Source organism: Aulonocara stuartgranti, assembly GCF_965226115.1.
Source record: "Aulonocara stuartgranti genome assembly, chromosome: 9".
NCBI lineage: Eukaryota > Metazoa > Chordata > Actinopteri > Cichliformes > Cichlidae > Aulonocara > Aulonocara stuartgranti.
Genome location: NC_138960.1, coordinates 15,448,317 through 15,466,880, shown reverse-complemented (window position 1 = coordinate 15,466,880; position 18,564 = coordinate 15,448,317). Strand labels below are relative to the sequence as shown.

The 18,564-nt window shown below is 44.0% G+C and overlaps 1 protein-coding gene across 1 annotated transcript; it reads left to right on the top strand.

The window, feature by feature from the left end:
• Positions 1-15,152: 15,152 nt before the first annotated feature.
• Positions 15,153-18,121, top strand: LOC309714558 (uncharacterized protein; the record flags this gene model as incomplete). Its single annotated transcript, XM_082547102.1, has 2 exons — positions 15,153-15,457; positions 15,586-18,121. The coding sequence occupies exon 2, from the start codon at positions 15,827-15,829 to the stop codon at positions 18,119-18,121; it is 2,295 nt and encodes a 764-aa protein (XP_082403228.1). The 5' UTR covers positions 15,153-15,457; positions 15,586-15,826.
• Between the last annotated feature and the right edge of the window lie 443 nt (positions 18,122-18,564).

The following is an 18,564-nucleotide window of genomic DNA, read 5'->3' as shown; positions in this document are numbered from 1 at the left end:
TCACTTTTAAACCGATAAGCAGGCAACACGCCTACCTTGACAGCGTAAACTGTACGCCAGTCTCCCAACACATTCCTCTCTCTACTCCTCCATAATTCTCCACTGCACACCTCTTACTATCTCTCCTTTTTATTTTTATTACACCACAGAGTAATACACCCAATTATGCCCGTCTATCTCTATGTGGCTCCAAATTCCCTCTTTATTTTAATTTCACACTCGTCAGGGGACAGGCACACAACAATTTCAACCACTGAAACGAGGAATTCAACCTTTTTATATTTCTTTACTAATCTAGACTCAACGTTTGTTCGCAAAATGTGTCTTGTTCTAGTCCGGAAATAAATGTGAACCCGTGATTACACGGCCGTTCCAGTGTTATTTCCGTGGCTATGCGGGGGCCCTCACCTCCCCAAGTCACCACCTCAGCACCCGGACAACGCCGGTCCTGGCCACGCGTCCACGGACAGGAGGGTCGCTACTCCATAGGCAAATGTTCCACAGGTACACTAGGCATCAACCTTTGATCCTAAAATGTGTATTTGCTCTAATGTCCTCCTAATCAAACACATTAACCGTCACTGTCACTGTGTTCACGCTTCACACTCCACATAAAAAACACACTCAGAGCGCGCCTCACTCACACTCTCACTCAGTGCGCGCTTTACCCACAAGACAGCACCCAGAGCGCGCCTCGCAGCTTCACACACACTCTCTCACCCAGAGCGCGCTTTCACACTCACCCACAACACTTTTCCTCAGCGGGAATTTTACACAGAAACCTCTGAGCTCAACTATTAGATCTTCTGAAAGCACACTGCACCATAGACCAAAATACCCTTTTCTCTGCGCTTATGACCGCCACCACGGGGCAAAGTCGCATCATAAAAGTGAAGCTTGCATCCCCGAAGTTATACCTGACATCATAAACCAGGTTTTGCTCTATGTACTTCTTGGCAAGTAAAATTTTACTTTGTTTTATGACCGCAGCCCTTAAAAAAAAAAAACTCGACTGACGCCACAAACCACCGTCAAACCTCTGTTCAATGTACTAAAATTAGCACCAACCACTACTGCACTTCACGGCCGCACCACCGGAACACGGCCGTATCATAAACCAAACCTACGGACGTGTTTCGCTCTCGCGTTGCCAGTGTTCAACCGCACCGTGAAGCCAGCATCTGCTTTTCCTTACATCAACTTCTATTTCATAGCCGGCAAGAGCCAGGACGTAACCGACACCATAAACAAACTTCAAACCTCGACTTCAATGTACTGAACTAATGGCCGCGTCTTCAGAATAAATTCTAATGTATTATTGCTACAGAAGCCAGTATTAGACAAAATTAAATGTGGAAGGTAAAGTGGCTGCATCTAGTCCAACGTAGTATGTTATTAGTATCTCGGTAGAAGCAGATTACTGCGACTAGACCAACGTAGTATGTTATTAGTATCTCGGTAGAAGCAGTTTATTTAACACACTGGAATTCAGCCTCAACTTATGTTGTTAGTATCTTGCGCCAAAAACCAGACACCGACAAATTTACTGTGAAAATACATGTGACTCAGCGAACAGATTAATTTGGAAAGCCCAATATGCACATTTGGTATTTATAATACAACAGGCTGTGCTTACCTTTTTATTTTTGGACCGGTCCTCTGTTCACCTCGCCTCACGATCTCACCAAAGGTCAAATCTGCACCTCCTCAGCACACCAAAGATCCGGGTCACACGGCACCAAGTTGTTGCAAACAAGCAGTTCTTTGAATCTTTGGGCTGAAGGAAGGACAATACTCGGTGTATCAATGCTCAATCAACAATCATTTATTTCCATACAATTCAACAATAAGAGCATTACAACGTCCGGACGGGAGAGATGCTACCAGAGGGTCAGGCACATGTCTCAAAATGGTGACGGGTTGCTCAGCTTTTTATAGTCTCTAGTGGCCCCCAGCTAGTCGTAAAAGCCAAAACATCACATTTTTTCTCTGTTACAGCGCCTAAGTTATGACCTCGGCAGTTGTTTCTCTGCTTTCTGTAAGGTGGGGGTGTGGAATGTGGTCTATCTATCTCCCCTGTCTTTAGACACAGAGTCTCCTGCTTACAACCTTCTCTTCATGATTCAACACTTAAGCATGTCAAGAAAACAGTGTCACACATTCCCAGCAGATCAAGGATACAGAGTGATGCACATTTATCTAATGAACTAATATGTGAATATGTTCTGTTAACTCAAAAGTATAATGAGAACTAAACTACATACAGCTCACACACTCTATATTAAAGGGTATAATGTGATCTACAGCAGTATTCTAATTCAACTACTTTGATTACATATATAAGGTAACATATAATAACAGAATAATTTAATAAGAGCCACCATAGAGAGCATCCTAACGTACGGCATAACAACATGGTATGCAGGGTGCTCAGCTGCAGACAGGAAAGAACTGCAGAGGGTCATCAACACAGCCCAGAAGATCACTGGCTGCTCTCTGCCCAGCCTGGAGGTCACTGCAAACTCTCGGTACCTCAGCAGAGCTGGCAATATCATCAAGGACCACTCTCACCCCAGCAACCAACTGTTTGAACTATTACCGTCAGGCCGACGGTACAGGTCACATAAAACCAGGACAAACAGATTCAGGGATAGCTTCTTTCCCAGAGCTATCACCGTAGTAAATAAGCACAAAAACAATTGAACCTATTCCATACCGTCACTGTCATTATATTATGCTGCTATTCATACTGTCATTATATTAATGCTGCTATCCTGTATATATTGTACATACTATTGTTTGAGTACTTACGATTGTTTTTTTTGTACTTTTTATATTTTATATTTATATTTATTATTGAAACTTGCACCAAGGGAGTGGCACTCCAATTTCGTTGTACTCTGTACAATGACAATAAAGGCTATTCTATTCTATTCTACAACGCTCCACACCACCATCTCTCGCCATCATCGCCTCTGTCAGTGCGCCCCAGGGTGGCTGTGGTTACAATGTAGCTTGCCATCACCAGTGTGTGAATGTGTGTGTGAATGGGTGGATGACTGGATATGTAAAGCGCTTTGGGGTCCTTAGGGACTAGTAAAGCGCTATATAAATACAGGCCATTTACCATTTACCATCTCTCACCTGGAAGTGCAGGGCCGTTACGCCAGGCTGCTCTTTGTTGACTTTAGCTCTGCTTTCAATATGATACTCCCGGACAGACTAATCGTTAAACTGCTGGAGATTGGACTTCCTTCTACCACCTGCCGCTGGATCAGAGACTTCCTCTCAGACCGTGTACAGAGAGTTAGAGTGGTGCCTCATCTTTCCTCAGCCCTCAGCCTTAACACCGGCTCTCCACAAGGCTGTGTACTGAGTCCCCTACTGTACACTCTGTACACACATGACTGTGTTAGTTCCCACCCAGACAACGCAGTCATCAAGTTTGCAGATGATACCACCGTGGTGGGGCTCATCTCTGGGGGAGATGAGACGGCCTACAGAGCTGAAGTTCAGAGGCTGTCAGATTGGTGTGTCGATAACAACCTGGACCTCAATACCAACAAGACAAAAGAACTGGTAGTTGATTTCAGAAGGAGGAAGTCTGAGCTACAGCCTGTCAGCATCAATGGGGAGTGTGTGGAAAGGGTCTCCAGTTTCAAGTTTCTGGGTGTGCACATAGACACAGACCTCCAATGGAGCTCTAACACCTCTGTGGTCTTAAAGAAGGCCCAACAGCGTCTCCACTTTCTGAGAATCCTCAGAAAAATGGACCCGAAGAAGGAGCTGCTGACCGTCTTCTACCGCTGCTCCATTGAAAGTGTGCTGACATATTGCATCGGTGTGTGGTTCTCCAGCTGCACCACAGCACAGAGAAAGGCACTCCAGAGGGTCATCAATATGGCCCAAAAAATCATTGGACATCCTCTTCCCTCCCTGAAGGACCTGTACAGCACTTGCTGTCTCAAGAGGGCACGCAGCATCCTACGGGACTGCACACACCCAGGACACCGGGTGTTTAAGCTGCTGCCATCTGGCAGGAGGTTCAGGCTGCTGAGGTCCCGGACAAACAGACTCAAGGACAGCTTTTACAACAGGGCAATAGCCCTGATCAATGTAAATAGCTGACCTGACTGGCTACCTACCTGGACTTCTTTTGGGGGGGTTAACAACGGTAAAAACAGTAATAATAATAATATTTATATTTATAACAAGGTGCAATAATAACTAATGTGCAATAATAACAGTGTGCAATACAAATACACTTATTCTTCTTTTTTATTACTAAGTTATTATACTGTGTTGTGTTGTTTGTGTTGCGTTGTGATGTATCGTGTTGTGTTACATGTAGTGCAGACGTAGGACAGTTTTCCAATTTCATTGTACTATTTTACTATGTATGACTGTGCAATGACAATAAAGAGTTATCTTATCTTATCAACTTTAGGTGGAAAGCATGCAATCTTTATTTATCTCGCACTTTTCACTGTCACGGTTGTTAAAGAGTGGACTCAGGCGCGGAGCTCAGAAATAAAGACAGTGCATTTATTTACAGTGCAGCAAGGTGACAACAGTTCAAATGTGCAACAATGGTGATAGTGCGTCCTTCTGTGTAAGCCCGTGCGTGGTAGTGAGTGCCCGTCTCTCCTCCAAGTGCTTCCTTTGTGTCCGTGATTCCTACGTCAATCCCTGGGTAAACACACACACGACCGCAAAATGAGTACGTAGATCAGACAGTACGTCAATAACGCTAGCAGCTCGAAAACACTACCAGGCTTAGTGCAACACTCCAGCGCTGTTTGTCGCTCAGCCACACCATTAAGTAGCCCTGCTGAAGATGGTAGTTGATTGGCAGCAGCTGGTGGATTGATTGCAGGTGGGCGACAAGCTCCGGGCGACAGCACTTCCGGGTCGGAGGTAGCCTGTTGCTAGGTTACCTCCTAACACATGACAGCGGAGCCGGAGGGGAAGACAGGGCGACAGGAGAGACACACATACACACGCACACAAATATACACACTGGCAGGTCGACTGGTCAGCGCGCCGTCAGATCCTGACATTCACAGACCAAAAACACAAAGTCCAAGAGCCAACGAGAACCGACATCCAGCATCAACAACACACAACTAAAGAGCAAACCTAAAGTAAAATCAAAACATAAAAGAAGTTTAAAAAAATAAATAAAATAAAAATGTTTGAAAAAAAAAAAAAGGCTGAGTCTTACTTATTGCTGGCCGCATGAACCAAACTGCACATGTGGTTATACGGTCACTGAATAGCTCACAAGAACTGGCTAGAGTGGCTCCATACTCCTGGATCCTGAACTCCTGATCATGTCTTCTCCAGCTACAAAAAACAAATGTAGACTGGTTTGCCAAACTCCCACACAGCCTTAAATATCTTTGAGAAGATAAAATCTATAGTTCAGAGTTCCTCTACCAGGCCAAAGAGCTGTTCCTCCAAGGTTTGACAGATAGATGAACTCTCCACAGTACCGTGGGACATACCTTGGAGATGGAACACATTCTCTGGTCCTCCACTATCTTAACTCAATGTACTTTAATTAACAAACACACACACACAACACACATTTCCATGTGTTTGCAGGGGTGCATTAACTAGTACAGCCCCACAACATCCAGAGCCTTAGAGGGCCTAAGCTGGCCAAAGGAGGAGACAGAAGCCAGTGACATCCAGACAAGAAAGCTCCTTACCATTCTTGGACAGTTTCACCCCAAGTCCAGCACCCTGAGACTGTACGCTAAGTGGAAGGAAGAAGTAACTGTGACATTCAGTAGTGCCCTTATTGTTTTGACACAAACGACCACACTACTCAAGACAACACAACACACTAACTACACACCAAACACACTAAATGTCACAAATCTCTTGTCTCAAAACTCGCTTTCGATATCGATAAGGCATGTGTTTGGCTCCTTCACATAGTGGACATTGAGTTGTTGTGTGGGACACCAGTAGTCCATGTCTGTTGCTGTAACAGTAGTTCATGTTTAGAATAAAAAATCCCAGCTCTCTGCTTTGATAGGGGCAACAGTGTGTCTAAACTGTTGCATAATTTTGCTGAGAGATCTTTTACTTTGTGGTAATCTTAGACGAGTAGTTTTAGGGACAAAAACCACCAGGTCATTCAGTGTTCCCTTAGTGCTAATGTGTAAGAGATGTTGGTGTACTATAACTGAAGTTAAGTCACTATGCAAATGTACTGTTTATAAGATCGGGGAAACCTGCAGTCAGCTGAGACTGAAGAAGTCACTTGGATGAGTGACGAAACGTTTCTCCCACAAAATGCTACGTCCAGATGAACAGAATCAACTTTTGGAAAATTAATTACCTGGATGATTGAGCATGCATCAAGACGATACAACTGAAGTAATGTTGTTAAGTCCTTAAAGTCATATTCTTTTATTGTCATGACTGTATTTGAAACTATTTTTATTTTTGTATGATACCTGATTTATATGGATTATGGCTGAAGTAAACTAAAGTCTAAAATACTTAGTCATTTATTTAATAGTAATTTAACATTATATAATTCACACATAAAACTATGAAATGTAATTTTAAATGGTTTAAAAGCATGTAGAATAGCATATGTAGGCAAGTATATTTCTCCTCTTTTTATCAAGAAGCAAAGACAAAAAGAAAAAAAAAAAGAAACAGGGCAGGGTTCAGTGGTTGAATGATCCGTCCCCACCAATGCCAAAACCAAATCTACGCCCTTGTACCTTTATCCCCTCTCACCCCAGCGAGCAGTTTATCCTTCAAGCTGTGCAGTATCTTTACTGTTCCTAGGACTGCACTCTTCTGGACAGCAATCTCAGATATTGTTCCTGGGATCTGCTGGAGTCACTCCCCTAGCTTGGGCTTCACCGCACCGAGTGTTCACTGTAACCTTCACCCTCGACATATTCTTTTCAAGCTCTTCTCTGAGCCCTTCTCCAGCTTCTTATGTTCTTTCTTCCTGATGTTGCTTCATACAGTATAGCTACATCTATCCCACGGCCATCTTCTCTACTATGCCTGGTTTGTTAGCCATCACCAGTTTGTCTGTCTGTATCTGGAAGTCCCAAAGGATCTTAGCTCGGTCATTCTCGACCACCATGTATGCCCTGCCTGCTTCCATCTTTCACCCTGCTGTTATGTGCTGGATTGTCTCAGGTGTATCTTTACACAGCCTGCACCGAGGGTGTTGTCTGGTGAGATAGACCCCAGCCTCGATGGACATACCTTCTTGAGTTTCTGCTGCCTGAGGTAGTTACTGAGCATGTGGTTGCTTGTGGCCATCTTCCTGATGTGTGACTGACCGGATGTGTGTGTAAGAAATTTGTTTGTTGTCACCTGTGTCTAACAAGAGTCACATTTATTTTCTAAATGCTTCGCTGTGCAAGTTAGTCACTATCATTCTGAATAAGGTATCATAATAATGAACCACTTTGCAGTAATTACTTTGCTGGAGCAAACAGTGTGCATCTCAGTGCATGTATGAGTAATAAGCTAAATATATATTTCATTCCTTTCCATACATTCTGAAATATTCGCCTCTACATGGGAAAACAAAGTTTCTTTTTTTCTCATAAAGTCGATACTGTTAGCACATTTGTCATCTCTCAAGGTCTGCTCATTCAAAGCTAAATAAGTTTTGCAACAACTCCATAAACAACTGAACTTAATGTGCTAAGAAAAAAAATCCCTTCAGTACACCACCTGGACAGAGTATTGTTCAGGGAAAAGTACATTTTTACGATTGAATTTCAGTCTTTTGTAATATTATTTATGTTAAAGTCAACAGCATATAATCTCACAAAGAACAAATTGTGATACGTAGAGCTTTCTTAAGAGCCCTTATGTTGAATTTTGCAGGAAATGAATGGTAATTAAATCCATGCTTTTAAGTTTGAATATAAAAAGTAAAATTTCCCAATTTATCAAACGAAATTAAGCAGCATTCAACATTATTCTAGCTGCAACTGTACTTAACTACTACTGTTTTGCACAAGTTTTCTGTTCCCTTAACAATTACTAATAGATACATCAATAAGGTTTTCTTCATCTGTTAAAATACCACAAAAGCCTTTTATTTATCTCCCTGTTCACACAATCATGGGGAACAAATATTGTAGTTTCAGATTTTCTCAGTTTATTTAGACAGCTGTTCGTTCAGAGGATGTTCACTCAGAAAAATTGGACGTTAGGAAAATGCAGCAGCTTCAGTCCCTCAGATGTTTCATTGCATAGCACATTTGGGCAAAAATATTCAGTTCAGGTCCTTTGCAATTTGGCAAGCTTTCATTTTACACATGTAAAAATAAAATATATATTTAATCTAAATAATACACAGAACACAGAGGCTTGAGAAAAAGAACGTTTTCACAGGACTCTGCAATCATGAAATGTCCAGACTTTTTCTAACTGTACTGTTATGGATGCTAACATTTAACAGTAGCGAAGACATGTAGCTCCTCTTGCCCTTTCTTTGAGCATTGCACACTGTGATCTTGGGATATATTTGCTAAGACATCCATTCTTGTGAATATTGTGGCACTGTATTAACACACCTGAGTTTCTGCATAGAGTTATATGAAACTATTTTTACGTAACTATACTTTATCAGCCTTGATCACTGTTGATATAGTTCATGAACCCACTTCCGGTGGACAAATGTTAGGAGATAAACAAAGACTTTAGAGTTAAATGTACAGACTTTCATTCAAGTGGCATGTCCTCTTTTTTTTAACTCATTTTCTTCTCCCTCTCTTTTTCCAAGAACACATTTCAGTATTTATTATATCTTTGTGGTATTAAGCAGGAAATTATAGATCACCCCTAGCTCTACATGCACTTGAGAACCTACTTGGTAAATAACAAACTTTCTAAACTTGCTTACAAAATGTCCTGTTATATTGATCTACGTCAGTCCTCGTAATAAACAGGCTGAAAAGCTGTTGCCTGTGACTGCTTTGATATGTCTAATCAATATCCAGCCTTCATCAAGATGCTGTAGTACAAGCTGCTGTCTCATGAGATGACACCGAGTCATGAATATCACTGGTGATGCAGTTGGGTAATATTTAAGGACAAAAAAAAAAGACAGTCACTTCCTGGGATTCGTGCATTAATTGGTTTGTGGGAGGCAGAATAGCTCTTACATTTCTGCAATTATGCTTTTTCATATCTGGTAATTATGAGCTAATTATCGGTACAAAGCGGTAATTGCTTTAAATAGTGTAATGAAATAATACAATAAAAATGTCAATTCAATGGTACTCGATTTATTGTAGCGGTCATTTTGAGCTTTAACTTTTGCAAAATATTGTCATATGCAGGATTGCTGAAAATAGTAAAGTAATAATGACGTTTTTTAGCAAGCATCACTTAGATAATTCAGTCAGGACCACATGTGATTGTGATGTCCATCCGAGGAAGCTAAACAAACCAATAGAAATTATTTTGTTGGTTGGTATTGCTCCTTTCTGCCCTTTCAATACATATATGCCTCAGAGAGGCCTGTACAGAACAATCAGCTATCACGTGTGAAAGACTGATGAATGCTTCCTCTTCCTACAACACTTGCCTTTAAATGCAGACTTTTATAAGGCATAACGAACGAGCAGGGTAAGACCAGGTTCTGCTGTTGCAGTCCATTGGATTCAAGGTGTTGGACATTCAGAAATGCTTTTGGTTGTAATGAGTGTGTTTTGTCTGTTTGAGAGTTCCAGTCTCATTGTGACTTTTGGTTTAACAGCAAATGTAATGGTGGTAATTTGGGCTCTCTGTGACACAGCATGGAGCGTCCAACCCAACCAAACAGCTGGTTAATCGAATTAATGATTATAATTACTGGTTCTAACCCATCACAAAATAGTTTTTTGCCATTAAAGTATATTTTCTCAGCCCCAATAAATGATAAATACATACAACAAGCTATTTAAATTGCTTTTGCCTTTTGTCTGATCTAAAAAGATCACAATGGCACAATATGTGCAGTTCCTGCTACAAATAACACCATGTGGTCACTTTAAGGTTTTTAGCACAAGCAAAGCATCCAGTTTTGTTTTTTACAGCCAGTTACTATTGTTTGTTCAACATTTCAGCTATAGCTGCTGAATACTACTGCTATATGTCTGTAAGTAAAAATAATAACCAATGTGTCTGACAAATGGAGTGGTGAAAGGTACAATATTTGTCTGTAAAAGTGAGCGTAAAGTCTTGTGAAAATAAACCACTCTAGTAAAGTATAAGTACTTTAGATTTATACCAGGGGAAAGTACTTGAATACTGCCACTATAAAGGGTAAAACATTTTTTAGAGGCGAGCTATTCTCTTGTATTTGACAAGAAGAGGTTACCTTCAATAAAAGATAATTTGCTGAAAATGAATCAACAAAACATGAACACCGAAGAGAGTCGATACCAGGTGAAATCCAGCTTTTACAGCCTGAAAGGCGCAGGTGAGCCACATTATCGGACAACAACCCCATCTCAGCAAATTATTAGTAAGCAAAGAGTTCTTTGGAGACAGTGGGAGGAGCAGCCTTTGACTTTCTTCTGAAATGTTTTGCCCATTTGTCCACCGCTGTTTTAAAAGCTTCCACACAGCGGCTAATTTTGGAAACTTTCCATCCCAGTATGATGTAACAATACACAAATTACACACTCAAGGCTGTACAATTTTACTGCTAAAAATCCAATATAGTTATCTTACACTCATTTTACAAACCTGGGTCCTTGGTCACGACTGGACTCACACCCTCCTCCCACACCTCGTAGGCCTTCTGATCCACAGGCGTAGATAGAAGAGGCTTGTTTATTGTTTTGCATAATTTTGAGACATAACAGTAAGGCAGAAGGATTAAATTAGTCCAGGACATGTCTGCTTTTTTTGTACATTTTATTTTTCCCTTATTAAATCACTACGTGCGATGATTCACTAGGCATTATTCTAATAGTCTAATGTGACTCAAAATAGACACTGTATCATATGAAGATGAGTCTATTCTAAGACTAGAACACACTCATCTGACACAGATCGATATGTACTGAACATGCAAAATTGTTTTTAATTTGTGAAGAGCCAGACATATTACGAGTTTGCAGTATTCATGCACAAGGAATCAAAAACACCTCTCTCTCTTACGACACGCCGTTGTTTCTTTTGTATCTTTGATGTTTTTGAATTTGGATTTTTTTGGCCTTACAAAGTCCCACTTTCAGGTGTTTCTTGCCTGTGAAATGTGATAAATCATATGATAAAAATAGTCCACTTGTCTGTTAGTTGCAGGATGAATTATTGTGATTCTTTATTTTGAAGAAAAGCTTTCAACTGATCCAAAATGCTGCAGCAAGATAAGTAACATGGACTCAAAAGAGAGGAATTTTCCTCCTCAGTTCCCAGATAAATGCACAAAACAAAGCCTCAAGACCAAGTGCCTTCATATCTTTAGGATCTCCTAGCTCCACATTATGACAATCGAGCGCTCCACTCTCAGACTGCAGACTTATTTGTGTTTTCAAGAGAGCAATGTGAGACAGAGCTTTCCACTATTAGGCCCCATGTCCTGTGGACCCGGTTGGGGTTCAAAACACAGGTAATTTTACGGTCAGGCTTTTTCAAAAAGAGACGTATCCCGCCTGTAGTTAGGGCTGGATCAGGGTGTACTCACAGGAAGAGACCAACATCTATGTGTAGCCAGGTGAAAGGTCAGTATTATGGAACATGCCACCGGATGGCACTGTTTCTTTTGGGGTACCCCTGAGAGTGCAAGGCATGATGGGGATCCACAGAGACATTCATGGAAGTGCTAGCTTGCATTGGTGTAATGTGGGTGCGCAATGCCGTGTTTTCGCTGCGTGGTCTGTTTTAAGGATGACGTGTGGAACAGTTAAGGCACCAGGATTTGTTGTGACCGACTTCGCTGTTCATCTCTGAGGGATCTGGATTAATGCACTGTATGTATTTGAGTTCACACCTGTATTATAGTATCTCCGTGTGTAAGAGGGAAAATGTACTGTTGTTAACTGTTTAATTTCGGTTTTGTATTTTAGCAGGAGATGCCACTAAAGTTATTTTTGCACTGCTAAGTTGTATTGTTTCTGGATGGGTTTATATCAGTCACAAATTGACGCTAGACGTCTTTGAGTTCCAGATGCTGATAAAGTTGGGAAAATAACCTGCAGTAGCAAAGGTTTACCAGTGCACACAGCTGGATAAGACTTGTTTGTAACAATTTTATTTTCTTATTTTTACAACCTTTTTATTTTCTTCTGAGCGCTTACTTTATCATTCAGATTAAAAGAACCGCAAAGATAATCTGTGTTCTGGGCTGGTTAATTTAGCCAGGCTACACATGTACCAATCAGAGACCAGTGTCAGGGAAATTTGGTGACTTTCAGGCATTGCGGGGCAAATAACTGCTAGCGATACACAGTAAAAGTAATCTTGGCTCTTTGAGATGAATTAAAGGAACTATAAATGATACATTCAGTACAGGTAGAGGACAGTGTACCTAGGCAACCAGAGACCACTGTCAGCTGCAGAGCACTATATGAACAGTTACAGTAAATCTAGGTCTATAAAATATTGATTCAGTTTTTGTAATTGTGCTTCTTTACACCACCACAGCGGATTTTTAAATCAAACAATCAAGATGTGATTAAAGTGCAGACTTACAACTTTAGTGCTTAGTGTTTAGGGATAACAACTGTTTTTATGAAGATGAACAGGTGAGGTCTAATCCCTTGCTATTTCAAGACAGACGAGACAAATAAAATATCTGGAGTTGACGTCAAGTGTTGAACTTGGTCGAGAGACTCCATCAATACAGTAAGAGTTCCAGACCATCCATGCATCCATCCATTCGCTTCTGCTTATCCTTTTCAGGGTTGTGGGGTGCGCTGGAGCCTATCATCATCTTTAGAGTAAGAACTCCAGACCTTTTTTGGAAAAAATGTAGGTTCATTCTATTCTTAAAAAGAGGGAATGTACACCAAAAGGCCCGAAAGACCAGAGAAAGCAATAAAAGTTCATGATCACAAAATATTTTCAACCAAGATCTGGACAATAGGTAGGAGCATCACTGCCATTGCCTACACTCAAGAGATTCATTCATGAATGGAAATAGAGAGGGTTTTACAACAAGGTGTAAAATTTGATATCAGTCTCAAAAAACAGTATTGGGGTATCGACATATGTGACTGTGAGATGGAATAGCTGATTGGTTACTGGTGATGTAACATACTGACAGAACGGGATGAACTGTGAAGTGTACGGGGCTACACTGTCTGCTGACATTCAGTCCGATGCTGCAAAACTTATCAGGCAACGTTTCATAATGCAGCAAAGTGGGAAAGCAGCCCGATAGTTTTTCAAGGCTAAAACATTATATCACAGTCTGACCTTAACTCAGCAGAGGATACCTTTGAGTTAGTAAATACAAAACTGAATGTAGACAGAGCTACAAACAACCAGAAACTGAGGTTGGCTGCAGTCAAGGTTTAGCAGAACATCTCAACTGAGCATTTAGTGATGTCTATATGTTTCAGACTTCTGAAAAAGAGATTAAAAACTGCCTTTAAATTTTAAGTGGTTTTAGTTTATCTAAGTACATTTGAGCTAAACATGAATCCAACTGAATTCAAACTGAAAGTCTGCACTTCAATCACATGCTGATTGCTTGAGTGGAAACAATCTATTGTAGTGACGTACACGGGAAATTTACAAAAAAAACTAACAAAAACTATATTGTCTGAACATTTATGAATCTAATTTTAAGCTGCTATAGACTCAGACTGCTCAGGGACCAACCACACTGCACTGAGCTGGACTCCATATATTTGTATGCTACTCATGCCTGCTATTAACTTTGTTTTCCTTCTTCTTAACTGTCCAGCCTTGTTTCTGTCCTGTTTCTTTTTGTATCTCTGCATATCTGTTGCTACAGAGCAGCACGTTCCTGAGGTTAATGAAACCACCAACCTGCTGAGTGTTTATTGTTATTTGCTATTTTGTTGCCTTTCTATTCTCCTCCAACCAGTCGTGGCAGATGGCTAGCAGCCCTGATTCTGGTTCTGCCTCAGGGTTTTTTTTGTTGTTTTTTTAACCTTGACACCATCACTGAATGCTCGACCACAGGACTCTTTCTCTGTAAGGCTGCAGGGTCTTTACCTTACAATACAAAGTATTTTAAGTTGAATAAACTAATGAATTGGCACCATGTAAACACATCGGAATATGAATGACAGGTGTAAACAGACTGAGACACATGGAGAATAATTTACACTTGCACTGCCTCGAATTGCATGAATCACTCCCAGACTTGCCACCACAGACAGATTGTGAGTGTTTCCCCATATGGTTAAAAAGTAAGCGCAGTAAGAGAAGTAAGACCTTCAACACATACAAGCTAAAAGTGTAGGCGGAAATAGGAGAAAGAGGACAATAGGCAATGCAAGCAAACCTCATGGATAATGTTGCTTTAACGTCAGGATGAAATGACATTGTCAGCTTCTATAAACCTATAAAGCCATTTTAAACGCATTTCTTATTAGTCAACATAACCTCCAGTGCCTTAGTCACGCACTCTGATAACTATTTTTATCACTTAACTATTATTTTATCACAACAATATGAAATGAACACTATATATTTGCTTTGTAATGTTACTATGTAAGCCTATGGAACATTTCTCAAATGCACTTCCATGGCATTCAAGCTGAAAGCCACTCTGGCCGGTTTACCCCACAGCTTGACAGAAATGGAGAGAGCCCTGCTGCTACTTGTATTTCTGCACTCAACCAACATGCACAATGTTCTCTAAAATCAATGCAACATTTCCAATAAAGGCTTTATTTCAACTTGGATCTATTCATTTGCCAACATTGCTTCAAGCGCTGCTTCTTTTCACGTCCTCCCTTTTACCCAAACACTTGTGCGCTAAAGCTTATATTCCTACTGAGAAGCATCAGAGATCACAAAAGGATGGGGAAAAATCTTTAGCTGTCCCCAGGCAAAGGCTGATAATTCAAAGTGTTCATGCTTTTGCTGCTGTTGCTTTTGTTTAGCTCCCACAAAGTCTTAAAAAAAATCAGGTTATACCATTAGAAGTCAAAGACTGTCACGGACCCAGCTCTGCAGTTTTGACTCACCTCCCGTTGATATTGTTGTTATTATTATTTTGGTGATGTGTGTGTTTTTCTGCACTGTGCTGTGTTAGTCTGTGTCCCACTCATATGTATAGGCAGGGTATGGGTGTGTATGTCTGCGGGTGTGGCTGGAGGATGGAGCTCAGCCACCTGCAGGCCTGAGGGGTGTGGCCCTGCGGAAGGACTGGCCACACCTGAAGTTCATGCCACACCTGTTGGTGATCAGGGCTCGTCGGGGGAGCTACTTAGGAGAGAGTTGGAGCTCCCACCGGCGCAGGATCATTAAGCTAAGACTCCAAGTCAGTGTGTAGCATTAGGAAGTGCGGATCGTGTGTGTGTGTGTGTGTGTGTGTGTGTGTGTGTGTGTGTGTGTGTGTGCGCGCGCGCGGGTTCAGTGTTTAACGGCTGCTTCTGTATTGTCCTGCAGGTGAAACGAGGGACCAGAAGGGCAGCACGCACAGGGTGTGCAGTAACACAACAGCGGGGAGCACGAGCACGAGCACAGACGTCGGAGGGAAGCACGCACATGGGGTTCGAGGGAGCAACGGGGAGTTGTTGTGTTTACAGCTTTCCACTGTAAATAAAGAGCACTGTTTGCATCGCAGAGTCTGCGTTTTGGGTCCTCCTTTCCCCACATCCCCACGGTCTGCCAGCGAGACCGTGACAGAATGATCCTGCCAACCACCATGGACCCAGCAAACTCAGGAGTTGCCACGGAGGAGAGATCTCTCGCGCAGCTATGGGATTACTGCCGGAGCGTGATCCAGGCTGTAGACCCACACAGGAGACACCTACAGGTAGTGTTCCTTGACAATTACCTCACATCCACTACCCTCACCATGAACATTTTGGACATTAACAAACTTAGGCAATTGATCACTAGTTTAAGGGAGAGCTCGAGTTTTGAATTATTTGGGTTGGGTGGCCCGAGCACGGACAGTTCGGCTGCTCTCCTAGAGACTCTTGCCGCTTGGTTTTTCACGCGTCGGCGGAGGGCTTTCCCGTCGATGCTCGCGGCACAATCGTTTGATCCTCCATTACAGAAGGCATGCCGCACTCTCCACCGCCATTCCATTACGCCTCAACCTACTCCTGCGGTTTCAGCCCGGTCAGCTGGCAACGGACCGACAGCACTCATTACCGCAGTGAGTAAACCAGACTATATTGTTTCAATAATAAACCCTGTCATTGACAATCAAAACACAGATGAACAGCGGATTTCCATGCACGCGGCCCCGCCTTCACGGAGGAGAAGGCGTCCTCGCAAGCAGCGTTCAACCACATCCACACTCACTCCTGTGCTGGTCGAAGACTCAGGACCAGCGGCTCTGGACGCCACAGTGAGTAAAATGGACTCTGCCGGTGTTATGAATTCCCTTCCTGTAAACACGAAAATAGAAACTGTTTGCTGTACCTCCAAAGACTCAGAAAATGTTCCCTCTGAGACTGTAAGCTGGGAGCTGGGGAGTTCCGAGCATACAGACCCAAATGACTTTTTGGCTCAGTCTGACCGTATGGAGACGGAGGTTCTCCCCAGGGCTTCCCCAGAGGCCAAACTGGAGGTCTCAGTTGCCTCTGGACCCCTGGAATTTGTTGAGCCAGCTGTAACATTTTCATCCTCTCCACCCTTCATAATAGCCATCTCACCCTCACCTCAGCCTGCTGCCCAGCTGGTAGCTCAGTCTTCAGTCCAGTCAGCCTCTCACCTTCATCCTCAGTTGGAGGTCGATATGCCGGCTGGACCACCTCTGCCATCATTTCACCCATCTGTCCCTGCATCGCTGTCCAGTCTACCGGGAGTAGCTGCCACACCATCGTCGCCTCCGCCCTCTGCAGCCACTTCTTTACCAGAGTTCCGTCCGACTGCAGCAACCACAGTACTCGCGGCTTTGCTGTCCGCATCACCTACTCTACCTTCACCTTCCCCACCTGCGGACACCGCGTCACCATCTTCGCCTCCGGATCATCCATCTGTGGCTGAAGCGCAGCCGGAGATGCCCGCACGGCCAGCTGTGGAGCCCTGCGAGCCAGAGCAGGAGCCCGGAGAGCGGGAGGAGCAGCTCGGCGAGGCGGAGCAGGAGCAGCTAGGCGAGGCGGAGCTCAGAGAGTGGGAGGTGCCCGCACGGCCAGCCGTGGAGCCCAGCGAGCCGGAGGAGGAGCAGCTCAGCGTGCCGGAGGAGCTAGGCGAGCTGGAGGAGCCCGCACCGCCAGCTGCGGAGCCCTGTGAGCCGGAGCTGGAGCAGCTCAGCGAGCCGGAGATAGGCGAGCGGGAGGAGCTCAGCGAGCCTGTGGAGCCCGCGCTGCCACCGGAGGAGCTCGGAGGTCCGGAGAGACCCGCTCAGCCTGAACTGGAGGTCAGCGAGTCAGATGGACCATCACGTCTAGCGCGCCCTCCACGCCAGCTACGCCCAGCGCGTCTGTGTCAGCAACCGGCGCGTCATCGACCGGCATGTCATCGGCCAAGTACCACACCTCGCTGTTGTTCACCGGAGCTGCGCTGCCGCCACTGGATCCCGGGCAAGGCCGCCTGGGGAGGAGCGCCGCCGCCGTCGGACCCGGGGCAGGCCGCCGGAGGAGCAGCAGCGCCGCTACCGCCACTGGATCCCGGGCAGGCCGCCTGGGGAGCAGCGCCGCCGCTACTGGGCCCGGGGCTCGCCACCGGAGGAGCAGCAGCGCCGCCACCGCCACTGGATCCCAGGCAGGCCGCCTGGGGAGCAGCGCCGCCGCCGTCGGACCCGGGGCAGGCCGCCGGAGGAGCAGCAGCGCCGCTACCGCCACTGGATCCCGGGCAGGCCGCCTGGGGAGCAGCGCCGCCGCTACTGGGCCCGGGGCTCGCCACCGGAGGGGCAGCAGTGCCGCCGCCACTGGAGCAGTGGCAGGCCCCCAGAACTGTTTTGCTGCTGCTGCCGGACCCGTGGCCGTCCGCCGGAGCTGCAGCGTTGCCGCCATTGGACTCGAGGTAGGCCCCCTGAACTCTTTTTGTAATGATGGGCCGCCTGAGACTGTTTTGTGGCGTTTTTCCTTTTTTTGCTCCGTTGCAGGGGGTGCGGTCGGACTTTGGAACTGTGACCTTGGGGGGGTTGTTTCTTTTGTGGTTTTTGGTTCTGGCCCTCCGTCCTGGACCCCCGCCGCCCGCCCTGGGTTGGTTGTGCTGTGGTTTTTGACTCACCTCCCGTTGATATTGTTGTTATTATTATTTTGGTAAAACTTTATTACTGTACTGTCACACAGTTGTTTTAATATGTGGATTCTGTAAAACAGAAAACTTTCATAACTACAAAATAATACTCTATAACTATAGTGTATAATCTAGGGGCTGATTAAACCTCACTATGACGAAGAGACAGGGAAACAAAGACAAAATCAAGCTCAACTAACGACTTTTCTGACTTTGTCAAATTACACT